The sequence below is a fragment of the Apus apus genome, chromosome 1, assembly GCF_020740795.1.
Source record: "Apus apus isolate bApuApu2 chromosome 1, bApuApu2.pri.cur, whole genome shotgun sequence".
In the NCBI taxonomy this organism is placed as follows: Eukaryota; Metazoa; Chordata; class Aves; order Apodiformes; family Apodidae; genus Apus; species Apus apus.
In genome coordinates this window covers 73,714,101-73,740,561 of record NC_067282.1, presented here as the reverse complement: position 1 = coordinate 73,740,561, position 26,461 = coordinate 73,714,101, and the positions used below count along the sequence as shown (strand labels likewise).

The 26,461-nt window shown below is 42.4% G+C and overlaps 1 protein-coding gene across 3 annotated transcripts; it reads right to left on the bottom strand.

The window, feature by feature from the left end:
* Window positions 1-392: 392 nt before the first annotated feature.
* Window positions 393-24,832, bottom strand: TMEM45A (transmembrane protein 45A). Of its 3 annotated transcripts, XM_051622307.1 has the most exons (8): window positions 24,712-24,832; window positions 21,604-21,726; window positions 20,153-20,228; window positions 12,126-12,335; window positions 8,956-9,168; window positions 8,045-8,229; window positions 5,747-5,892; window positions 393-4,342 (listed from the first exon to the last, which is right to left on the bottom strand). In XM_051622307.1, exons 4-8 carry the CDS (start codon window positions 12,313-12,315, stop codon window positions 4,249-4,251), a joined length of 828 nt encoding a protein of 275 aa, XP_051478267.1. In that variant the 5' UTR covers window positions 12,316-12,335; window positions 20,153-20,228; window positions 21,604-21,726; window positions 24,712-24,832; the 3' UTR covers window positions 393-4,248. The 3 variants fall into 3 exon arrangements, with proteins under 3 accessions (XP_051478267.1, XP_051478260.1, XP_051478276.1); XM_051622300.1 differs by lacking the exon at window positions 20,153-20,228; XM_051622316.1 differs by lacking the exons at window positions 20,153-20,228; window positions 21,604-21,726.
* Between the last annotated feature and the right edge of the window lie 1,629 nt (window positions 24,833-26,461).

The window sequence follows — 26,461 nt, the reverse complement described above, 5'->3', positions numbered from 1 at the left end:
AAATAAAATCCTAAATATTTTTATTATTAAGATTCTCAAAACAGAAAGATCCTGTTCGTGCAATTCTTTTTACCTGGCTTGCTGGCTGCTCCATCTGGTATGACACAGGAGACCAAATCCAAATCTGGAACCTCCTTTTTCCCCAGCATTTGACCTTTGTGGATCTGTAAAGCTATAATGCCTAGACCTCAAAAAGAGTTGTTTTCACCCGTGATGTAAATTAAAATCAAATAGTAGAATCAAGGGAGTTTGACAAGGCAGCACTGACCTTTCCTGAATTTGAGTGTGACTCATTCAAATGCTTGGGTGGGCTATGAAAGTAACAGGTCTATCCCACCCCATCCTGCCCCAGAAATGGTTAACTTTTTTCCCCTGCAAACATGACAGACAACTTATATGAATAAATCAATTTTATTTATATAAAATTACAGGCATACCTTGTGTATTATAAACTGCCATATAGTTTTTCAAAAGCACCATATTTATCAATAATTTAAAATTTCTTGAGAGCAGCTACCTTTTTCTGAGTGACATTCATAAATTTGTCAGACTTCCCTCCACTCATTCAACTCAAGCATAATCTGTTGCTCATGAGATGCTGAAGGTTGTACCTCTTTCATCATATTAAACATCTTACTGTTCCTGGACATCTCTTGTGAACAGTGCTAGAGAAGAATGGGTCGGGTGTTCCGCTTAACAGTAACTCACCCAAAAATGGGGTGTTTCTTTCTTTTGTGGCACCAAAAATACGTCAGGTACAAATCCCCACTGAGACACTCACTCTGTACGTATTAAAAATTAAATCCAAGAGACTACTGTTTCTTTGAGGCTTCAAGATCTGTTTTCCCTTGCATTTCTTCAAGCTCATTAATGCAATAATCTTTCTTCTCTTACGTGAAGACAGAGTTTTTGTGAGAAGCCTGCTCTACAGTTCTGTGTCAGACTGCATTAGCTTCCAGGCTGTGCTTCTTTAAAGGCATCTTTGCTAAGCATGGGTACACCAAAACCAGGAGGTGTTTCTGATGGGCTTATTCATCCAGTTCTCTGATAATTTAAGGGAGCTTCACAGCAGTGACACAGAGGGAGATACAGGTGTTACCTCTCAGCAGGCTTAGTCCTGCTCAGGTTTTTCCCAATAATATGCATGACCAACAGCCACTGCTGGGCTGATGCCCTGGTGCAGGTAAAGATGGATCCAGAGCCACCAAGCTAAGGTTGTCACAGGACGAAGAGTGGCAGGCAGCCACTCTTCTGGTCATCGTATTTGAGTACTGGCACTTTTTGTTTCTGAAAAAGCAGGTTTTTTCAAAAGGGGAGTTTGCTAAGCACCCTCAGCATTCACAGCTCACTCAGGTTGTGGAATCCCATGAGACTCACTTTATCAACTGATTTTGGCTTATCCTGACAGACTTTTGTAGTAATCCCCAAGTTCTCTTTGACATGTAACCATTGTGTTCATTGCCCAGCACTGCAGAGAAGCTTTATACTCCAATCATGCTAAAAGGAAAAAATAAAAAATCCTACCCTTTAAAAGAATCCCAACAGTTCAGGGACATGAGTGATGTGGTGCAATGAAGGTAAGATTATGGTTGGGTGTAGTGACATGCTGCATTTGGCCAATGTATCCCTGCTGCAATTAACAGGCAAGCTCTTTGGCAAAGCCATGGATCTTCATTATGGCTTATGCCGACAGAAAACCTGATTTTACTGGAACTACAGTAATGAAACTCAAGTCTAAGATTTGCAGAGTGGAGTGAATATAATTTAATACAGAGTTTACAGTGAGAACACTCCAAAGCTGAGACGAAGTGCTACAAAAGTGCAAAAATGTCATACTGATACCTTGCTTACAAGGTTGTCCTGAGACAACTTCAAGATTGCCAAAATCTCCAATGTCCTTGAGAGAAAAATCATTGAAGAAGGTAAAACAATTGTTAAGAAAAGTGGTGATCTTTGGCTATGCATCTGCATTTTCCCATTTTACATTTCTAACCATAGAAATGTCTGTGAACCAGCTATTGTTGCTTTCAAACGTAGATTCATCTGGATAATCTGTAACCTGGTTACAAGTGTCACTTCATGGTACTTGGCAAAGGTCTAAAATACTTTTTAAATTGCCAACCGAAGTCTTCTAAGAAGACATATCAGAGCTCAGCCAGTTTATCTGGCTGTTCTTCCTGCTTAGGTTATCCCGTTGGAGGTACAGCACCTTAATACTTGTACACTATTAAATATAATTTATCAAGAAAAGCAGTGAAGAAACTTGCATTGTTCCTGCCTATGAGAAGCAAAGTACTTTCTGAAGCTCTTCTTCATAATAAAATACCTCATTGATTTTTAAAAGCCATTGATAAGCTCAGAGGTCTAAAATTCACCTTTAACAGCATGTGCAACTAAGGAAAGTGGCTGCTTGTAGAAGAGAAGGAAAAAAGTGGGTCCTCAAAATGAAGTGAACGTGTGAAATAGCTTCAGAAAAAGCCCTTTGTTTTTTTTTTCTTTTTCTGAGTCTTGTGATCCCTGTGAAGTACAAACTATTTTATTGCCTATCTTTTTAGGCAATCAGCTTACTGCAATTAATAATTTAATGCTACTCATTCTTCTGGTTCACACTGAAAAGAAAAACAATGGGGAAATTCAAAAGTAGAGGCACCAGATCCTGCAGCTCTTGTTCATCTACCAGAGTCCAGCTCTGCATTTCCTTAGAAGCATCTGAAAAATTTCAAATAATAGAAGGAACACACTTATGCAGCACCGAAACTGACATACTGGTACTATTTGAACAGAATTTGTTGTTCTGCATCAACCTGTTTCTGAAAATAATTAGAAAATAAATTTTTAGAAGGTCTTTTAAAGGAAAGGGCAGTTCTCCAGAATGATCCCTTTAGCACTGATGGATATGTAAAACGGCCCATGGCCACCAGCATTCATCCCATGTTCTGCCCTCTGGAAGGCAGAACACACATGCAGTGGCACAGCAAATGCTCCCTCCTGCCCACCTGCTTGTGCAATCCTTTCAAAAGGTGTAGAGCCAGAGCAATGTTTCAAAAGTCTGCTCTGTAAGGGCAGTGTGCTTATACACAACATCATTTTCTGATGTGTTTTGCCATGTATCAGTTCTTTCCCTTTTGTTGAGGTTGGAGAGCAGCCCAAGCAACACTGAGCCCTGGGAGGGGCACTTTCTGTGCCACTGGATCACGACTTCAGTTATAGTATAGAAAAAAAGTGTAGTTTAAAAATATACTTTTTTAAGTTGCACTTCTGTGGGTCTCTGGGCATGAAGCTATGATGAAGGCAACACCTGCCCTCCTGCAACTCACCATGCAGCACTGTACAAGCAACCTGGCATTTGCAGGGGCAGAAGCATGGGCGACACAAGGAAAAGGATGCATATCCATTTCATCCTGCCCACAGATCAGCATTACCCACTCCTGTCCCGGGTACTGGGTCCAGCTGTGCATCTGCTATGAACTCTGCTGAAATTCCACCAAGTAAAGAAAAGAACTTTGGAAAAGAAATCGGCTTTGTGGCTGGGTGCCACCCCATTGGACACCCCTTGGCCTTTCTGGAAGTTGCTCCAGGAGCTGAAGGAAAACAGAGTCACTTAATTGCCTTTATAGGCCAAATTATAGCAAAGAGGCAGGACTATCTATGCATGAGAATGGAGAAGAGCAATTACTTTTGATCAACATACAGCTCTTTTGTACAAAGCTTGGTACTGCCTCTGCAGGAGTGAACACACTACATACTCTTCAAGGAAACACTGAATGAGTTTGCAGTGAGTAGTTCGTTCCATTTAATATCAAGCCATTAGCAGAGACATGAAAGTGGTACACAAGACAGCTGCAGGACTCTTAATTTTTTTATCTTGTTCTACCATTTTCCAGGTCTGCAAAGTTATTTATGCACAGTTACTCCCAGAGCAACAAACACACTTATTTGGACACCCTACCTATGGAAATTTCACAGTCCATTCATTTTGCTTAGCCTTTAATGAGGCAAACACACAGACTTCATCATGCCATCCAGGCTAAGTCTGTCTAGTATTAGTCTGGTTTTCTCTGAAGCATTTGATGAGCAAGGTACTAAAGGTACCATCACAAATCGATATCAAGCTTACCCTTCACAAATAAAGATGATATTTATATAATAAGTTGTAATACAGAATTAATAAGATGGCAAACAACTCTAGAAATGAGGTATCAGTTAGCCTAATGGTAGAGCAGATAGGATAGTCAAGCCATATTCATACTAAATTTCATCTTCTGACTCTTGGTCTCTTTCAGGTGTTTTCAGTAATCCCATTTCCATAGACTGGGACTGTTTGACCCTTGAACGAATTGTCCTAGAAACAAACAAACAAAACAACAACAACAAAAGAGTTGTCAATAGCAACACAAAGGCTCATCAGACCATTTTTACATGGTAAAAACTGTTTAACTCTTTCATTTCAGCAAGGAATTAGAATTATTGATTTATGAAGACTTGAACTGGACCACTGGGAAAGACATTGTAAAGAGAAGACAGTGATTTCAAACAGCTTCTGGGCAGAATTTTACACCAGGCCTTAATTGTAGATAACTGTATTTTAGCATGAGTGACTGCTGCACAATGCCCTGACATACCATGACATTCATATGTGCTGCCTGTAACAATACCATCCATATGTACTGCTTGTAAGAACTTGTTCCTATGGACACATCAAAGAACGTACACTTTACGCAGACCTCAGTGTAACAACTAGAAAGTTCCATGTTGTGCAGGTACAAGACAGACAGCTGCATTCACTTGGAAGAATACTGTAAATCTGTGGAGAAAAATGAGTCTGGTCAACCTCCCCAAGGATGGGAACTCAGATCAACTCAGGGGAGGCTTGTCTGACCCTGCAGCAGCTGCCATTCCCAGCATCAGAACGGGATGTAAGATTGTTGTCACCTTCTCTATAGTTGTTATCCTTAACACAACAACCAGTTACCCAGCTGTGAGTGTCAGTGTCTTTTGGATTGAAATCCAAAAAGACTTGGCATCTCCTCAGTGCCAAGCAAGGCTGCAAGAACTAAATTTGGCCAAAGCAAGATTAAATAGGGCTATTAGGATGGTAGGGGTAAAGCAAGAGGTGAAAAGGATGTTTAGGGCAGTGCTGGCAAAGGCTTGGTAAGGTCCTGCATGCCGGTGATCACACACGGCAAAATCAGGCTCACTTTTACAACCAGCCTAACTCTGCAGTTGGAATCTTGTCAGAATTAACACTGGGCAGCAAGGAAAAAGGCTAACTTTAGAAATTAGGAAATGAAACTATCCAGTGAAAAAGAAATCAAGTCTAGTCACAGGAAAATACTAGCAATCAAACCCATCCAATAATATTCAAAGCTAACTCATGAAGACTGCTGATTAAGCCACTTGGAATTAGTAAAGATGAGCACTGGGAGAGAAGATATTGTAGGGAAAAAAGGTCTCTCCTTGTAAAATTTCTGTATTTACCAATGTGAAGGACTGTCAAAAAAAGCTCATTTATCTGAGAAGCATTATGCCATCAGAGCTGTATTTTTTAATTTTTTTTCCCCTTTCTACTGCAGCAACGTGTCATGTTGTCTTCACTGATTAGTAATACCTATTTTTATTATACTTTGCAAAATAATAGATTACTTTGTGGAAACCTTTTGATTTGTCAATGAAACTTTTCTGAAACAAAGCTCTTGCTAGACTAAATAGCCAGGTCTCCATAGTTTCAGTGTTTCAGGTAACTTACCAGCTGACGATTGTGTAATTCACTGCAAGTATAAGAAAAGCGAAGGCGTAATGCCAGCAATAGCACATGGTGAGGAACATCATATTAGTATGATCAGTCTGATTCCACTCTGGACTCCCATTTGGAGGATAAAGCACAAAACCAATCTATAATTAAAAAATACATATATATATTTAACAAATGTCATTTGACGTACATCTTATGCTGTATATGTACTAGGCTATTCACCACAAGGCAGGCATTTCATATTCTTATAGTTCTGTATATATCTGTGATTATTACTAAAAATACTTTGATTCAATGCATCATTTTACACACTCTTGTGCAGAAATGCCTTTGAAGATGCAGAGCTAGTCCCAGAGAACCACTACTCTTGCCAAGTCAATTAAGGAGTGGGCCAAACAAGTCCTGCAGTGATCACAATTATGTACTGTAAGGAAAGGGGCTGATGTTCAGCCATGTATGGTCTGAACTGCAAGCACATCACCAACCAGCAAATCTGCCTGGCCATTTGCACTGCCTCACTTCTTCCCAACATCATCTGGGAATGTGCTACATGGTTCAGAAGATGATTAATAAATTAATAAATAAAGGCAAGCCATAAGTCTATTTCTTCTTGGTCATCCGGGGAAAAGGTCAAGATTTGAAATTACATAAAAACAGAGCATTCTCACCCAAGGCCATAAGCTCATGTGAAATACATAGCTGATTTTTTGATTCAGAGCTGAGAAAGGTCTAAGTCAGAGTAGTGCATAAACCAGAAAACTAGTGCTGCCTAATACTCTTCAAAGTCACTGCTCAGCAGTTTAGCTGAGAATTCAGGAGCCTGGAAGAGGAGGAGAGAAGGGAGGGGAAGAGGGAGTGCATTTTGCAGTTCTATGCAGAGAATTTAATGAATGAGAGTGTTGATGATGCAGAAAGGAAATGTCTTTACCTTTTACAAATTTGTCACGCTGCAACTAGTATGTGGTTTTCAGTCACACATATGGTTGAAGTCGTGTGGTTGTGAAAAAAACCACACTTAAATGTCTTGCATTATTAGTTCTTCATTTTTTTTACTTTGAAACAAAAAACACATTGTCTCCAGAGCTAAAGAAATAACTTATTCTAAAATTAGACTAGGCAGACAACAGAGAATAAATGGTTGCATTGAATTTCTCTTAAGTAAAGCTTCTTAAATTATTGAATAAATGTTTACAAATAAGAAAATAAAACACCAAGTGCTGCAGCACCAGGTTCTTGAGTTCACTTATAGAAAAATACTGCTGTTTCAGAGGTCTGTCTTCTTGCCAGAGCAAGTACTTAAATATTTGATTTGGGGCTGAGTGTCCAGTTCTCCTAAGGAACAGCAAACATTTTTACTAATCGTGTCTGGCCAGCACATAAAAAAGGGAAGCCAGTCTAGACATGCTGGAAAGAAAAGTCACTGGAGTGACCTCAGTTCTGCACTATAAGATGAAACACAAATTGGCACTAGAGCTCCTACTTCTTTGTTAAAAGATCACAGCAATTAACTAAGTTCTCTCTCTTTTGACAGCAGGTAAAGCTTTGCTATCAAATATCTATTAATTGGATAGAATGACAAGTAAACAAAGACATGGAAGCTGCATTTTGAAGAGTCCTTTTGGGAGACACATGTCTGAACAGTAAAAGTTTGGGCTGTTACTTCTGCTCAGTTTCCCAAACACCAGAAAAGCGGGAGGCTTTACATCACTCAATCTCTTAATGCAAATAAGGAGCTCAAATGCCTCTTCAACTCAGCTTGCCAGTGTTGCAATGCTTTTTAAAAAGTAGAAAGAGGCAGCCAACATGAAAGGTAATTGGCAGCTTCATTCCTCTTCACACAATGTCAATGGGTGCTTTGCCTGGCCCATCCAGTGCTCCGCTGGGCATTTACTCACTGCTTTGGAGGCTGACAGCAGGACTGCCTGTGTAAAGAGCAACATACACTGCTGGGCTGTGAAAACACTGCCACTTGGCTGGCAAATTTTGAACAAGATGTTACCGAGATCAGAGGGAATGTTCAATCACAAGGGAGAGCTCAACAAAACCACTTTAGCTTTTTTATTGACTCAAACAAAAGACACTAGAAGTAAAATGTCTTTTTCATCTGTAAAACAGATATGATAAATACTCCTGCCTCTTTAAAGGGATATCAAGAATGGATTTTTTTTTTTCTATGAAAGCTTTGAGATCTGTGTTTAAAAGGCATATTGTACCACCTGTGAAACTTCCGCAAAGGGGTAAATTACTAATTTGGGTGAAGGAAGAAATTATTAAGGCAGAAACGTGACCTACCTGCCAGAACCAGCTGCCTTGTAATATGCAGAGGCTTGTACGGAGCATCTCCAGCACAATACTGCCACGGAAGAAAACTTCCAGAAATATGCAGGCAGCAGCTCCAAAGACAGCAAACAACAATAACTGATGAACATGAACATCCAGCATGGCTCTCCCATGAAGGTGATAGCAAAAGAGAAAACCTGGAATAAATTAAGTGACCAGTTTACAATATTTTCTTCCCATGTAACCTCCCTGCATCTGCTTTTATAGAACAGTGAACCTTTAGCATTTCTCTTTACACCAATATCACCTTCTCAGTTGAACTGAGAGTAATTTTTTAAGACTGATGCCTGTGTAATGTGTGCTCCCACTCTTGAGATCATACCAGGAAATTGCATGGGAAGCTGGAGCTCTGGTACCTTCTGTTTAAAACACATAAACAAAAGGTCTCATTCATCTATCTCTGCAGTGTATCAAGTGAGATGCTGTGCTGCATGTACAGAAAATATAAAGTGAGTGTATCTCCAGTGCAATTCCAACATGTGATTGCTCTGCAGGTAAATGCATTCACGCTGGCTTTAGTTATCAAGTTGCCTACCATGTCAGTACATACATTGAAGCTCATGCCCGAGCTATGAGTGCTTACCCAAAACAGGCTTGTGCTGCCATTTTCATAACATTTCTATTATCTGAGCCAGTTAGGAAAGCACAGATACGCCTATACAGTGTGTGATCGTGCTCCAGGCTGTAGTACAGACAAACCTCAGCCATTTAAGGAGGGCCAAGACAGCATTTAAGCATTTTAGGGATTTAAACACCCATCTCCTGTGGGCTCATTCTTTAAGGCTTATTTGAGATTCCCGGACCAAGGACTGATACTCCTCTACAAGTTTCACATGCACCTCTGCAGGGAGAGGTAAACTGACCTTCAATAAACACTGCTAAGGAAAGCATCATCCTGTCCATAGCCACTGGCAATGCATTGGTCCCATGAGCCACGATGTCAACCAACCCTGAAATGCCATAGAATAGGTACATGGTGGCATGTTGCCAGTTCATCAAGTGATCCCAGTGCTTTTCCTCATAATTATACAACTTCAGATGGGGTCCATCAGGAACAAACTGCTCGGCGACCATTCCTGCACATGAAATGAGAAGTATAATTATTTGTCCTGGTGCTTAAGGTATACATGGATGTTAAGTCTTTGGACAAACAATAGAGGCAACAATATATCCCCATGCAGTATAATGCCAGTCACTTTGGAGTTTAGTCTGGCTGTCTGTGGACTGTTCTGGATGCTTGATATGCTTTGCTCCCTTCTGCCCCATTAAGCCATGCCCAATAAAGTTTTTAACATGTTGTCCAAATTCAAGTGAAAATGCACAGAGGCCTCAAAGGTATTAATTACATATAAGTTTTCAAGAGAATAGGCAGTGAGTGGAGGAGAAGTGAAATAAATTACTTTGCTGAAAAGGAATGACCACGGGGTGAACTCAAACATGTATTAGAATAATAGAATCATTAGGTTGGAGAAGACCTTCAAGATCATCAAGTCCAACCATTAACCCTACTCTACTAAGTCCAGCACTAAACCATATTCCCAACTGCTACATCTAGACAGCTTTTAAACACATCCAGGGATGGTGACTCAACCACCTCCCTGGGCAGCATGTTCCAATATCTGACCACCCTTTCAGTGACACAGTTCTTCCTAATATCTACTCTAAACCTCCCCTGGCACAGATAGAGGCCATTCCCGCTTGTTCTATCACCAGTTACTTGAGAAAAGAGACCAGTGCCTACCTCTTTATAATGTCCTTCCAAGTAGTTGTAGAGGTTGATGAGGTCTCCCCTCAGCCTCCATTTCTTCAGACTAAACAGCCCCAGTTCCCTCAGCTGCTCCTCATAAGACTTGTTCTCAAGGCCCTTCACCAGCTTCATTTCCCTTCTTTGGACATGCTCCAGCACCTCAACGTCTTTCTTGTCCAAAACTGGACACAGTATTTGAGGTGTGGCCTCACCGATGCCAAGTACAGAGGGATGATCACCTCTCTGGTCCTGCTGGCCACACTATTCTTGATGCAGGCCAGGATGCTATTGGCCTTCTTGGCTACCTGGGCACACAGCTGGCTCGTATTCAGCCTCCTATGAATCAGAACCCCTAGGTCCCTTTCTGCTGAATAGCTTTCCATCCACTCTTCCCCAAGCCTGTAGTATTGCATGGGGTATTGCATGTGCATCACATAATCAAGAGAGGAGAAAGCCAGAGGAAATCAGGCTTCAGCTCCACTCCTGATGCATCTTGCAGTTTCCAGCAGTGAAAATGGAGACAGCTATTCTGTGCTGCTGTTTTGTTGGGGTTTTTTTAAACAATTGCTATTGTAGTAGTCCTCTGACTGAATTTTTCAGCTGCCTTTCCCAGTGGTTCGAACATAAGTATAACACATGCTAAAGTCCCCAAAAGAAAGATTTACCATTTCAGTCCTCTGCAATATGCAGAATGGCAGAGTTCAGAGTCTTAATTCAAAGGGATTTTTTCCTATAAAGCCATAAAAGGAAATCCCTCCACTGTGCAGAGTTATTAAAGGTCCCATGAGAATGTATTTTGAGTTACAGTTTGAATTGCTGCTCCACCACCTCCCTTACCTTGGCCCCTCAGTGTCTTGCTAACTAGCTGCAGTATTCCAACAAGGGGAAAGCTGCTTTTAGATACTGTATATGATCAGTGGAGTTTTGAAAGGGTTAAAAATAAATTATGCTTTAAAAACATTCAAGTTCATTATACTGTTTATAAAGCGTGACCCTGCATCCTGCTGTACAAGGAGATAGGCTGCAGAGCAAATGCAGTGTTTTTCCACCTTTACTTCAACATTTTCCTAACACAGAAACAGCAGGTTTTACTCCCGCTGCTGCTTTTACTGCTTGTCCTTGCCAGGCTTTCTGGCCCATGTTTTTAACTGGAATTGAAATTACCATACATTAAACTAATAGCTTTTTGTTTCAGGGTAAAAATAAAAACACTAGATGAGTGTTTTAGCTGCCCAGCTACCTCTAGCCACTGACTGGGAAATTTGTAGGAAAACTGGCTTCATCCTGGCTCAAACCAGGACAATGTCCCCACTCACACCTCAAAATGAATGCTATTTTTTAGGTTTTGGCCATTTTAAGGCATATCAGAGTGATATCTTAACTGATACAAGTTCCAGGGAGGGAGGAAAGCAAGAACAAGATTTTGGCACAGCCAGCAATTTGATTAGAAACCAGACAACTGAGCACCTAAAGAGTAGATAGAACCTAAAAATCCAAAAATCTAAAAATTAAGATCCTTAAGACACACATATGCTGAGCTCCCCAGGTCCCCTGTTATTTAGCTTACTTAATCCATGTAGGTAATTTGCTAGCATGCAGCCTGCTGGAATTCCAGCAAATGCTGGAATTGAAAAACAAAAACTAGGCACCACCAATAGGCTTCACAGCTCACTTAACAATTCCCATGGGTTTCCACCCAGGCCAGTCTACACCAGAAGGAGAAGAAACATCTTTCCTCCACACTATTGCAATGGTCCTGCAGCAATAAGATCTGGAGTTCAGTCTTTTTTTGTGAACATTTTCACTTTCAAGTGATATTAATGCAGAAGAATTTGTATTTACATATTATATCAGTAACTCAGTGGGGACTATCAATATCTGAGATGACTGGATTCAAACTAGGAAAGCAATGCCACAGTCTGGTGCTCCCAGTCTGCACGTGAGAACCCCTTGCCTAAATATCTCACCTCCCTCCCTGAAGTTGTGAAGAGCATATGAATGCTCAGGTGGACCAGCTGTGAAGTAGTCAGATCTTAAAGAAGCTCCAGAAGAGCGCTATGGATGAAAACCATGTTAAAGTCATAACTATGCAATCAGTTACAGTAGTCTCACTAGTTCATAGATTCATGGTACTTAAAGGACAAAATACCAAAAATCAGTGAGATATGTTATATCAGAGAACAAAATAAATAATAAAAAACACACACCCACCAAACAAACAAACAAACAAAAAAGTGTTAAAAGGCACAGGTTTTTTGTTGTCTGTTTCAAATCTACCTCACTTACCAATCAGGGCAAAGAAAGCTTTGATGATACCCTCAACAAACTCCAGGCGCTGAAATCCTGCCCTGGAGCCAAAGTAGCAAGCATTCTTGTTTTTTCTACAGGCATACTTCAGTGGGTACTTCACTGACCACCACAAGCCAAAAAGAAGGAAAAAGCTTCCAGGGAGGGCATGCCCTTTGAAATTCCCCATGGTTTCCTGGTAGATGACACCTGAAGGTGAAACAAGTGCAGATAGATTATGAGAATAGTAGAAGAATTCTGGGCATCATAATTTTAAATTATCCCTTTGCATGGATCAAAAGAGTGTCACTGAATTAAGTACTCTCATTTTATTTCAAAATAAATTTGGGTGTTTATCTTCCCTGTCTGTTCAAAACACCCAGCCAGTCTGCCCAGTCTCATAGCTTTGCAGAACAAGAGTAAGTGAACCAACTGCAAAGCAGTTCACCTGAAATGCAGAGCTAGCAGTTGGCTAGTTAAGAGAAAAAATGCCATAGTACACTATAGCATGCTGTTGAAGTTTTGCTAGCAAAAGAGAGAACTTGAATACTCAAAATTTGCTTCTTTCACCTTTAGAGAGTGCTTATGTTTCTTTACTCCACAAAAAGAAATCAGGACTATACCTGACTGAAAGACAAATGAATTGTATACAGATCTGATGGGTAGCTATTCACTGGTAAGTTGTATTTTTCAATCTGGATGATTCATTATGTTTTATAAACATCAAGCAGATGTTTGTAACTAGATACATCAAGTGCACTGAGGGTAAGGTTATTAGTTGGTCAGTGTTATACAGTCCTTTAAAAGCAATGCCATGAATAAAACTTAGTAATTCTGTTCATCGTCCCACCTTTTAGAAGAGTTAACTTAGCTCCAATAGCTTCTTCATTAAAATGACAGTTATAACATTTAATTTCAATTTTTCTTTAAGTTGTTATAAATTGAGTTCGTTTGCATCATGACTCAAAGGCATAATAAATCTTTGCTCAGGCAACAATCAAGAATATCCACTTTAGAAGCACTGGCAATCTGTACTTTCTGTTATTATCATCTCTGACTTAAAAAACCTGATCACCTCACTACACTGAAGCCATCTGGTTATGAATAGAGGAGGCTCTGTTATATTTTTCTTTCCAGTAAGTGTGGTCAGCTCTTCATAAGAAGTTTTAAACTGTGGTTTGTGGACCATGGAGTACTTGCAGAGGGTTCATGTAATGCTGTCTAGTCACGTAGCGTGAGTCCTCTCCAATTTCTGGAGGCTAAACTCCACTGAAAGCATTAATTTTTTTTTTAATTTTTTTTTTTTAAGAAAACAAACTTTTCTACATGCACAGGTCATGAAGCTGCAATAAGGCTTTTACCCAACTTTATAAGGAGAGTTGACCTATATACCTGTATAGCACAAAGTAGAAGAAAAAAATTGCAGTTGTTCATGCATTGCATGAGGTAGGCTGTGATTTAAACAAGGATGCTGAAGAAGATCCTTCCCCTTCTGTCTGTCCCTTCCTCTTCCATAGCTGATTTCTCCAACTGTAAGGGTTGCAGAAATGGAGGGATGAGCTTTATAAGCTTTCCCTGAATAACACTCGTCTGAGCTAATTTCCAGGGAAGTATTGCTGAAGTAATGCTGGAGAGCAGCACGGCAGAGAGGGACCTGGGGGTCCTGGCTGATGGCAAAATGAAGATGACCCAGCAGTGTGCCCTGACAGCCAGGAGGGCAAACCGTGTCCAGGGGTGCATCAAGCAGAGCATTACCAGCTGGTCAAGGGAAGTGATTGTCCCGCTCTACTCTGTAATGGTGCGGCCCCACCTTGAGTACTGCCTGCAGGTTTGGGCACCACAATATAAAAAGGACATCAAACGATTGGACAGTATCCAAAGGAGAGCCATGAGGGTGGTAAAGGGTCTGGAAGGGATGACTTACGAGGAGCAGATGAGGTCACTTGAGGAGGAGGCTGAGGGGTGACCTCACTGCAGTCTATGGCTATCTCACAAGGGGAAGAGATGGGGCAGGTACTGACATTTTCACTGCTGTGACCAATGACAGGACTTGGGAAAATGGCAGGAAGCTGAATGAGGAGAGGTTTAGGTTGGATACCAGGAAAAGGTTTTTCACCCAGAGGGTGGCTGAGCTCTGAAACAAGCTCCCCAGGGAAGTGGTCACAGCACCAAGCCTGCCCAAGTTCAAGAAGCCTTTAGACGATGCTCTCAGGCACATGGTATGATTCTAGGGGTGCCCTACACAGGGACAGAAGTTGGACTCAAAGATCCTGATGGATCCCTCCAACTCAGCATATTCTATGATTCTATGATTCTAAGTGCTAGAAAAGGGAAATGTGATAGTGGTTGCCCAAGCAAGCCCATTTCTGGATGTGACCTCACAGACATTGCCAGTGCTGGCAGTCTCAAAGCCTGGAAGGAAAGTATGCCGAGATGGCTGCACTGAGCCTGGAGAAAGCTCCTGGGGAAGCAGCATCTGCGAGCCATGGGGCACAGAAACAGGAATAAGGATATGTTTACAGGTTAGGAAACATATAGGAGTCCATTTGGGATTTCTGCTGTGTGGGGAAGGGCTTCTGCTTGGTTTTCTTGCTGGCCTGAAAGGTATTGCTGTCTTTTCAGACATGCTGGGTTTTTTCCTTCTTTGAAGGAAGGGGAGAGGAATGGGAAGTGGTCTTTCCTCCCCCTGGGTCTGATCTCTACTGAACACCATTTATTAGAAAGACTTTATTCATTAGATACTTCAGTATTCACTACAGGTACATAGCACTCCAAATGGAAAGATTTACCCTGTACTCCACATCAAAGCAAGACACTGGATTAAAAATGTAAATTAAACCTATGAAAGCCCTCCCTCTAGGAGAGTGCAGCTGCAGTAAGAGTCAAAGAAGAGGGTGTTGATGACATTTGTAGTGCACAGGATAGAAAACTTCAAAAGTAATTCTCAGTCTGTAAATTCACATATGGTTACCTAGATCTGCAGGATTTTCCTGCCCTAAACCTGGGTAAACATAGAATCACAGATGGGTAATCCATCAAGATACTCTGTTTAAGACTCTTTTTTGCCTTCCAAAACAAGGGAAAAGAAGAAAATTAAAAGACTGCTAGAGGAGCTACTGCTGTATATCCAATATAAACAAGAAGAACCAGAAAAATTGAATTTTTGCTATAAGAAATCCAATCACATATTATTATTAGCTTTAGAGGGTGTAAACTTCAGTTTAAGTTCATCCAAAGGTGACGTGACTGAGAAGTTTTGCCTGCAAGTAAACTGGGTGATATTGTATGGTTTGAGGACACGGTGGGGATAAGCAGAAGTTCCCCTGCAGGAAGATCAGTGTGTGGTCAGAAGTGGAGGTGGGATGTGTGAGGCAGAGGTGCAACTGGAGGTGAAAGGAACAGAGGAGAGGGTGGCAGGCTGCTGCCTTTCTGTGCTGCACTTCGGCATCGCCTTGTGCAGCCTGGGACAAAGCATCTCCTGCCACTCTTCTGCGTGGCTTGAGAACCAGCCAGTTTTGGTGTCTCAGGTCCTATTTATTGGCTAAAGATGGCATTAGCATGTTATGACAATACCTAATAAATCTGAGGGTTTATTTTTTTACAGAGCCTTATCACATAATCTAGCAAGCAAATGACCTGAGGACTCTGGCAAAGCAAATTTTGGATTCTACCTTGGGGAAACTCCCTTCTTGCCTACCAGCAGGGCTGCCACCCCATGGAGCAAGCCCAAGAACCAGTCAAGGTGCATGTTCCAGCCCAGATTCAGGCCTTCCACAGCACGTACTCCTTGAAACCCTGTTTTTGGGAGGGTGTGGGGCACACCAGGAAGGGAGGCTGCCGTCAGGGCACCCGTAGACATTAATTGCCCCAACCAGCCTCGCCCTAGCACCCCTTCCCGTGGGTCTGTGGTTGCAGGGTAACTGGAGAAAAGAAGTATGCATAATTATGGCAATAAACTCAATTGTCAAGGTAGTTTATAAATTTTAAGTACCAAGCAAAATTTCTGCAGCTGATGGGAATAAAGAACGAGAATAATTTGCAGCTACCTGTGAATGTGATATACCTTTTTTCATGTGTCATAATGTTGTGGTTTGGGCAAACTTCTGCTAGGGCACCTTCTTCCCCTTCTTCCTCACCAACCACCAGCAGGGTTCTGCCTCTCCAGCACAGCTTTTCTCCCCCAAGTGCCTCTCTGCTCAGGTGTTATAGCTGTTCTTTTTTATGTTAATCACTGAGGCGCATCTATTTTCCTTCTAATGGATCTTTGGCTGGGTTTGGAGCAGGGGGAGCTTCTCAGCTTCTTACAGGAACCACTCCTGTGGCCCTTCCCCTGTTACCAAAAAACTCACCAAACCGAACGAGAACACGTAACTCCAAGAATGTTTTTTCTTGCAATAATCACAGAAAGCTCTGCGTGATTCAGGTTTTTCCAGCGATTAGAAAGCTGTATAGTATTGCAAAAGTGTTTTAAACTCAAACTTTGTTGACCAAATATAGATTGTTGATGGTTGCCCACTTACATAGCAGTAATGCTTTTTGTAGCTGGGATGTTCATCCCTCAGTTCAGGCTGCACCTTGCCCCTTGGGATCAGAAAGGAAGGAATATGAGGATCTGCTAGCAAGGGAAAGGATGAACAAGTTTCCAAGTGAGCATTCAAGAAAAGGTGTGCATTTTTGTGGGTATTAAAATCTGCTTTTTTTAGCCAGAAAATTATCTCCCTTACGCTAGCAGAAGCATGAAAGACAAGCAAGAAACAAACTTACAATATAGATTTAAACACTCTCTGACTTTTTTGGGAGGGACATTTCATAACATTTACCAGTTTGATTCCTGATCTCTTGAGGTCGTCCAGGTAGGGACTAAGGCAGGATTTGCAAGTGGTAAGGAGAAAGTAGCTGTACCACCTTGTTACTAAGATGGCTTCTCAATCACTTCTTGAAGAACAAGAGTAGTTTCCCTTTTTTCACCTTCTCCCTTTTAAAAAAAATGCCAGGGCTCCGGCCGTTTAACCTGTACTGGACAGGGACACAAGAGGCAACTGAGCCAGAGCTGCCCAGCAGCAGGCAACTTCCCCTCCCTGCATGTTCTCCTGCCACAGCAGTATGTCTTGCAATTTCCTGTGCTTATTAAGCCCTGGGGAATGCTGAAGAGGACTGTCAATGAAAAATGTAAGATTTTTTCCAGAAATTACACAAGTCATCAGGCCACAAACTCACTCTGCTGCAATGCATTCACTTCTGCTACAAAACCATATGACGACATAAGTTAAACTCAGAGATTAAACATTAGCAGATTTACTGCAGCTGTAGAACTGAAGGTTATTCTTCTCCCATGCACTAGATCAGGAAACAATAACATGGACCTTATAATATTTGATACAAAATTGTTTATTTATCCATAACAGCGGCAGGAATTGATCATTATGTTAGTGAGGATAATGCACCCAGATTAGAGAAAAAAGAAATAACACCTTTGTAGACACTTTCTTATCAGTGCACAAGATGTGATCATAGAGTTTTTACTGAAAACTGGAATCCAGCAAAGTTGGATGTGTCTAAGACACATCACACAAAATCACAGACAAGTTTACTTCCGTACTGAAGTTTCCTACTTGCAGCTAAAGATGTATTCACGAGGCAAGTGCTTTCTATCTTGCAGCCATTAAATTGCAAACATCACAGAGAGCCATGCTGATCTGAAAAACGTCTGCTGTAATTACTTTATTCACTAAATGCAACACTGGTTTCATGTCATGACTAAAAGCATTTCAGCAACTACAGCCCCACATTTACAGATGAGTTCACTACTCTGGTGTTAAGGAAATACTCAGCTGGCACCTATAGCCCCTTCAGAATTAAACTGGAACTAAGTACTGTGTATGCTAAGGAAAGCAGGAGTCAAGCCTTCCTGAAATGCTAAAAAATTACATTACAGCCTTGATATATTTGGCTTAAGGGTATGGGAGATAGAGACTATCAGGTCAAAAAAATGAAAGGTCATTAACAGGCAACTCTGAAGCCTGTAAAAGAAGAGTTCAACCCTTGATAAAACCTTCGGCTTTTTTCTTTCATCTTCCAAGCTCAAGATAGGTGCATTCCTTTGAAAAATCAGGTAGAGGAGGAAGGAGACCTGCATGGATGAGCAAGGAGCTCCTGAAGAAAGTCTCCTGGAAGAAAGAAGTTCACAGTTTGTGAAAGAAGGGACTTGTCATGTGGGTGCTACAGGAACATTGTCAGAGTATGTAGTAAGGCAACAAGGAAGATCAAAGTCCTCTTAGAACTAAACCTGGCTAAGGAAGTAAAAGAGAACAAGAAGGGCTTCTTCAAATCAGTGGTAAAAGGAAGAACAGGGAAAATGTGGGCCCACTGCTGAATGAGGTGGGAGCCCTGGTAACAGAGGATGCAGAGAAGTCAGAGTTACTGAATACCTTCCCTGCTCCAGTCTTTATTCCTAAGACCAGTCCCTGTGCAATTCCAGACCCTGGATGTAAGAAAGCAAGCCTCGAGGAAGGAAGACTTTCCACTGGTCAATGAGGATTGGGTTAGAGATCAGTTGGGTAAACCAAATACACACAAATCCATGGTCCCCGATGGGATGCACCCACAAGTGCTGAGAGAGCTGGCTGACGGTGTTGCTCCACCACCCTCCATCATTTTTGAAAGATCGTGGAAAACAACAGAGGTGTCTGAGCACTGGAGGAAAGCCAATGTCACTCCAGTCTTCAAGAAGGGCAAGAAGGAAGATCCAGGAAACTACAGACCAGTCAGCCTCACCTGCATCCCTGGAAAAATGATGGAGCAGCTCATTCTGGAGGTCACCTCTGAGCACATAGAAAATAAGGTTATCAGGAGTAGCTGGCAGGGATTTACCAAGGGAAAACCATGCTTGACTAATAGACTTCTATAATGCTGTAACTGAATGGGTAGATGCAAGGAGAGCAGTGAATGTAGTCTACCTTGACCTTAGTAAGGCTTTTGACACAGTATCCCATAACATCCTTGTAAGCAAGCTCAGGAACTGTGGGGTAGAAGAGTGGAGAGTGAGATGGATTGAGAACTGTCTAAGCAATAGAGCCCAGAGGGTGATGATCAATGGTGCAGAGTCCAGCTGGAGACCTGTAACCAGTGGAGTTCCCCAGGGATCAGTGCTGGGTCCAGCCCTGTTCAACACCTTCATCAACGACCTGGATGGGGGGACAGAGTGTATCCTCAGCAAACAAAACTGGGAGGATTGGCTGATTCACTGGAAGGCTGAAAATCAGCAAGATTTGAACAGACTGAAGAGCTGGGCAAATAGGAACCTAATGAGGTTCAACAAGAATAAGCGTAGAGTCCTGCACCTGGGGAGGAATAACAATGCACCAGTACAGGTTGGGAGCTGACCTGCTAGAAAGCAGCTCCATGGAGAAGCACCTTGGAATCCTGGCTGTCAAAAAGTTATCCATGGGACAGCAATGTGCCCTTGTGGCCAAGAAGGCCAATGCTGTCCTGGGGTGCATTAAGAAGAGTGGGTCCAGCAGGTCGAGGGAGATTCTTTTCCCCATCTGGTTGTGTTTCTGTGTGATCTGCCTTAGGTGATCCTGCTCTGGTAGGGGAGTTGGACTAGATGATCTTCCGAGGTCCCTTCTGACCCTTAACATTCTGTTATTCTGTCATTCAGGCCTACAAGGCAGGGATGAAAACATAAAATCCCAAAGAGGTAATGACCAGCAAGCTATATACTAGCCTTAAAGAGTAGGGACTCCAAAACACGGTATCTCATAGCACTGAATCCGGGCCCACAGCCAGTGCTATTCTATTTTTTTTCAGTGCCTTACATTTGTCAACAACTCCTTCTTCCCAGATACTTGACCTTCTTAGCCCTCTGAGTGCTCCTCACTGTGTTTTTTTATCTCTCATGACCCTCAGTTTTCCGGCTTTCCTTCTCCTTTCTCTGTGTATCTGCTGACTCTGTTTCTGCTCCCATAGCTGAGCAGGCTCTCTCCAGGGGTTATCCAGGGACAGCAAACTCTCCAGAATACTCTTACCATTTGCTCTGGAATCAGAGCAGCTGCTAGTGTGCAGATATGAAAGTTCCAGTCTTCAGGACTGCCAATTTGGAGCCTCTCATTCAGGTCACCACAAGTTCAAAAAACATACACACACCAAAAAAAATAAAATAAAATAAAAAAATAAATCTTGTAAGTGCATAGAATACGTAAGAGTCATTTTTTCCTATGAAGAATCATATTTTATTTATTTGCCATAAAACCTGGTCTTTCTTAGCACTGCCTGAATTAAAGGGTAAAATAGCATGAGTATATGAGTAAACTATTGCAGGTATGAGTGTTACCTCCTGCAAGACTATGTTTGGCTTCAACCACCACAACCACTTCCTTGCCTGCAGGATCCTGGTGGTAGCCACTGCCTCCTGTGGGGTGACCTTCCAGCTGTCTACTGTGCAGAGCAGCAGTTCCCTTCCCTGCAGAGGGTCACAGCAGGCTGCTGCCCTTCAAGTGAGGTACTGCCAATGTGCAGCTCCTCTCAATCCAGCAGAGTCAAGCAAGCTCTTGCCTGCGTGTGGCAGCAGCTGAGCCACTGCTGGACAGATGGTGTGGTGGAAGGACATGCTGCAATATCCTACTGCTGTGCTGTGGGAGCTCTTAACTGACATCCCAGGCTGGCTCTCCCTCCCAGTCCACCCGGTGATGGGCTCAGCTAGAGCTCTTATTCCTTCTCGATTTTAACCTGAACTGTTCCAGCTAGTGAAATCCCTATAGCTTCTCTCTTTTTAAAGTAAATTCCTCTTCTTTTCTTTAAACCAGTTCAAGTCACTTCAATGAATGACTTCTGCAGGATCCCAGATATTCCTGAAGGCCTGTGGCCATACAGACGTCACACCTCCAGTAAGAAGATTGCTCCCTGGCTATCCCACCAACACCAGTTTCACAGCATATAATCCCTGCCCACTCCTTGTAGTTCAAGGTGTGCTCAATTGTGTGTTCTCCACTTCCTGACAGTCATGCTAGGAAAATGACAAGAGAGTGAAAGATTGTTTTATCAACTGATGGTTATTGCTCAAAGACCATTTCTGAAGAAAAAAAAATATTATTTGGTTTCTTTTAAGGACTTCCTCTTAGAGTGTCTTCTCAACACAGTCAGGGCCTCAGCAGAAGGATCTAGTAAGACAGTGAAGTTCACAGGACCACTGGACCATGACAAGTATTTGTAATACTAATGACCCCCTAGGCTGTGACAAATCCTGCATTTGGCACTTAAAGAGCATTTTAAAGACTGTTAGAATTTGTAATTTTTTCCAAATATTTCTTGAAGACAAGAAGACAAAACCAAAAAGGGGGTGTTTACTGAGCAAACTCAATGTTTGAGTGGTCTAAAATGCTAATTCCCACCTGCAAAAAAGGCAGGTTTGAAAGAGAGAAGTGAGAAATTCTGTTCTTGGAGAAGGACAGATCTGGTAGGGAAAACAGGGTTTGTTTACCTCAATATGATTTATATGTCTCTGGTTGCAAGGGTTGCTCCCTCAGTGTGGCTACCAGTGATGGTGCAGGCGTTTAGAATTCTCTTCTTCATAGACAGTACCAGATATTGGGAGGACTGAGACCTTCAAATGAGAAACTGGAATGTTACAAAGACAGCCCTGTTCTAATGAATCACCAAACAATAACAAAATATGGGAAGCAGATACATCATGCTGTGCTGTACATACTAGTAAGTGTTCATCTTAAGGATAGTCTGAAGTTTACAAAGAAGGAGAAGGAGTTCATCTCAACAAAAGCAAGAGCATTAATAAGTCCCTGCTAGTATTAATAGGAAGGATGCAGTTTTCTTACCAAAACATTACAAACCAGCTCAATTAGCCAATGTGATGCTCATAACAGCTCATACCCAGGCAACAGGCAGGTGACACCTCTAAGAGACTAACTTTTTCTGTCCCCTACTAGGGATGAGACTGGAAACCAGGGGCATGTGTCCAAAATATTGTTTTCTAGTGGAAACTGTCTCCTCTTATGAGATCCAGCCTCTTCTTGAATCTCTGCTTTCTGAAGTTATTTGATTAAGTGATTCTTAACCTTCACTCATCCTGTCTGTCTTTGGATTACAGTTAGGCATTGTGAGCCCTCAGGGCTCTTAGCAAACAAAGTGATTTAAAATAAATGTTTAAATCTCACAGATTTGGATGCTGTAGCCAATAATATTTCAGTGTTTAGGGCTTGCAACACTGAGTTGTGATAAGAAAGGGGAAAAAAAATCTAAAAATCTCTCCTGTCAGTGTTTTCCAAAAAGCCATGCAACAGAGCAGAAGGTGAAAATTGCACCTAGAGCTTCACCTTCACTGACTTGCCTTTGTATCTGGAAATTTCCTCTGCAAGTTCTCTGTTGAGATCAAGGTGCTTGTTGTACTGCTTGTCATAAGTGCACTGCTTCTACCACCTATTGCATGTGGGAAACACTCTCAGCAGCAGAAAGATGTGTGGGTCAGAAAAGAAAGATAAACACTAAGGAATAAATGGAGGCATTGGCAAGGCAGTCTTCAACATCCAATAACAGCTGGGAGAAATGGCTGGCTGAGTAAGCCCAGCTAGAAGAATCAAAATGCATCAGAGAAACTGGTATAGTTCCTCTTTATGGGACCACATCATACTCACTACATGGGAATCAGGCAGTGCTAATGCAACATTAGCAGGAACTGAAGAGCCCTCCATAAAGCAAGACTACAGCAGAAGTGGCTTCAGTTCTTGCTGCCCCTCAGGTGACAGAATTAATGAAGGGAGCAAGAGTAATGCTGTAGAGTAGGAGCTTTGTCATTCAATCAGACCAGCAGCTGCAGCAAGGGGCTGTATCCTCTTCCAAAACCACCAGTGTTACAGACGCTACACTCAGTCTCTCAGAAATGCCTCAAGTGCAAGGTCACACAGAGCAAGAGTTTTAGGAGTTTTGCTGAGATAACATTAAAATGTTATAGCAGGCCCTGGTTTAGGCATAAATTGATTAGAAAGGGATTGAAGTCTCCTTTCTATCTTCTGGAGGAATAAGCAGTGCTAGGACTCAGGCTCTGTCTCATGCTGGACGATAAGGCAGGATTGCCAAAGTGGCAGGCACTCTACTAAAAACTGAGATACTTCCAAAACTGTGTTTAATTATTTATAATTCCTGGATTTAGGAACTTGCCTTGCTAATAGCTAAGAAGCTATTATGATCAGAATTACCAGTGTTGCCAGCTTCAGGGGAGCATGAGCATGTTTGGTCACATCTCAGAGAGCTTAAGATACTGAGGAGCCTTGATTCATCCAAGTCTTCAGACTGGAGAACAAGGGGCCTGTTTTTGTGCTGCTGCACTGGCTGTTTGCAGTACTGAGTAAAACGATAATTTCCAGGCAGATTTGGTGTGCAAGAAAAGAGTATACAGAGAACCATTTGCCTAAACACTGGCATAATTATTCAAGCCACTTCTCAAGGTTCATTTGGCTTTTCTGCCCCAGCAGCTATTTCCACCCATACTCTCCACAACTGAGAAAAATCTGTTTGGTTTAGCAACTCCATTTGTAAAGAGAAAAATACAGGAAAAGCCCACATAAGCAACCCTGAAAAGCAGCTAAAAACGTTTGAGTTAATTTCAGAAAGGTAACTCCAGAGTCAAAAATGAACTTGCATCTAAAACGGATATTGAATGCATTCCTTTTACAAATGACAAAGTACTTGAGATGACTTATGGTACAATGTATGTCATAATTGAAAGAGGTGTACAATAACATAAGGAGATGCAAAGTTATATATACTGGAGAAATCACAAGTCCTGGGTATATAAATGCATAGTAATCATAATATATTCAGTTTTAAAATTAAGAAGCATAAGTACTTTGTTTTGTAGTGCTTCCCAAACTCTGAAATTTCATTAAGCCACTTAGCAGAAAGATAATAAAATGTTTGATACCATGTCAAGTATTAAACACTATTGGGAGAGAAGAATATAATTTATCACTGAAAAAAATTGAAACAAAACCAAACATATGCAGGGATTGTAAGTGTTTTTCCAGGGGTTAGTCTATTTTGAATTAGAATAGAGACACTGGGTAATCTAATTTTAGGGTTTCTCTCAAAGAGTGAGTAGACATAGCTACATTTAAATTTTCTTGATTTTGCCTGAAAATTCCAGTTTGGATGTAAATCTTCATTTGATACATCCCAGGAAGAGACAGGAAATAAAAACCGGCAAGAAACTTAAAACTATATTGAACCTTTTCTTCCCATCCTTAACACTTAATCCCCCTTTGTTTAGCGACCCAGAACCACTACTGCCAAGGTTCTTGTACCTGAGGTAAAGTACTCCGGATGCCTGCAAGAGCTGCAGGCGTGTTATACCTCCAGCAATCTTTTCAAAGGCTATTTCTGATTTTAAAGTCCCGTCCTCTCTTTCTGCCTCAGGATTCCCCCTTCATGGACCGAGTTAAGGCAAACATGGAGTAGTCGTTGCCCTTTCGCCCGGGAATATTCAGCAATTCCCCCAGCCCTGCCCCCGCCGCCGCCCGGGGGGAAAGCTCCAGCCCTGCCCGCGCCCGGGGCTAGCGGCAGCCCGGGCTGCCCTTACCTTGGCCGCCCTGCTCCCTCGCAGACTCCTCCTTCGCCTCCCCCGCAGCTCCTCGCCCTGCCGGGGGCTTTCTCTGCCGGCCCGGGGCAGCCCCGCGGCCCCGGGACCCTTCAGCTGAGGCCGCCGCCGGGGGATGCGCCGCCTCCGCCGCCCCAGATGTTTGCGGCGCGGCCGCCCAGATGTTCCCCGGACGGCCCCGCGGGGGGCGGGCGGTTTCCTCCCCGCCTGGCCGGGGAGAACCGAGGGCAGAGACAAATAAAAGGGGGAAAGCCAGGCTTCAGCGGGAGCCGGCCCTGCCCGGTGCCCGTCCCCCGCTTCTGCCCCGCTTTCCAGGAAAAGCCGTCGGGAGGGGGCCGGGGCGACGGCGGCAATCACGGCTGGAGGCAGCGGCCCCCACTAGACCCAGGGAAGGCTAGGAAAAGTAGAAAAAGGAGAGAGACTTGCTGACACACAAACCCTCCTTTGATGGCTGCATAGAACAGAGGCTTTTAAAAATGTGCTGCTATTTTTTTCTCTTCCGTGGTTTTCTCCAGGAAAATGTGCACCGTGACTGTAATTCATGTAATTTCGCAGGAATGTACAACAGAGCCCTGAATCCAGAAGAAGAATGTCTAAAAATAAAATCTAAAGGATGAAGCCACAGTTTTATTGGCAAATGTCATGCTATAGTAGACGTTGTTAGTGACATTACTGAATCATTCAAATGATAGTGAAAGGCATCTTACATGGCACCAACCTCTGTTACATTAGCACATGGAGACACCAACAAAATCCTCAGGTCTTGCATTATGGAAAAATCCTCCTTTGAGGTATTTGCCAGAAAGTCGAGAAAATCAGGTTTTGAAGTTTTGAAGTCTCAGGAGACTGAGGGGCAACCTCATTGATGTTTATAAACAGGTAAAGGGCAAGTGTCAGGAGGATGGAGCCAGGCTCTTCTCAGTGATGTCCAATGATAGGACAAGGGGCAATGGGTGCAAGCTGGAGCATAGGAGGCTCCACGTAAACATGAGGAAAACCTTATTCACTATGAGGGTGACAGAGCACTGGAACAGGCTGCCCATAAAGGCTGTGGAGTCTCCTTCTCTGGAGACATTCAAAACCCATCTGGACATGTTCCTGTGTGACCTACTCGGGCATCCTGCTGTGGCAGGGGGGTTGGACTAAATGATCTTTCAAGGTCCCTTCCAACCCCTAACATTCTGTGATTCTGTGACTCCATGTGATTCTGTGAAGTTCTGATTAAACTACACCAGAAGCCTCCATGACCCTTTCCACCCCACAAGTGCATCAAATTCCTGTTTTGTCATCCTCCCTTGTGGCTGTTAGAACAGCCAGGCTGAGATGCAACTTGCCTGACCAGCTAGTCATAACATGGACTAAATTCTGAGATGCCCACGAGTCCCCAAATTTAAGATTTCAGATTTTCAGGATTTGAAACCTTTTTGCTTTGGGAAATTTCTGGATTCAATTAGCTCTAGGTAAAGATGAAAACTTAGATCAACAGTGCATTTCTGTTTGGCGCTTTTTCACCCTCACTTATCTTCTCAGACAACTTGTCTATGCCTCTCTCTTTAGTATAAAGTGATACTTTCACTATCAGATAAATAGTCCTCCAGCAAATACCCTTCAGCATCTGGCAAACAGATGCCTTTGCAGGTTGAGTGATGTAATGAGTTCAGAGAAAAAGGCAATTAATATTTTCCAGAAGGGCCACTTCTCTGTAAACAGTCTTTCAGAAATCTTGCCTCTG

Excerpts from the sequence above, each read along its gene's own strand:
- TMEM45A (XM_051622307.1), bottom strand. The coding sequence starts at position 12,315 with ATGGGGAATTTCAAAGGGCATGCCCTCCCTGGAAGCTTTTTCCTTCTT. Across the intron at positions 5,893-8,044 it reads AAGGCAGCTGGTTCTGGCAG|ATTGGTTTTGTGCTTTATCC; the intron begins GTAGGTCACGTT and ends TTTTAATTATAG. Across the intron at positions 4,343-5,746 it reads AATTACACAATCGTCAGCTG|GACAATTCGTTCAAGGGTCA; the intron begins GTAAGTTACCTG and ends GTTTGTTTCTAG.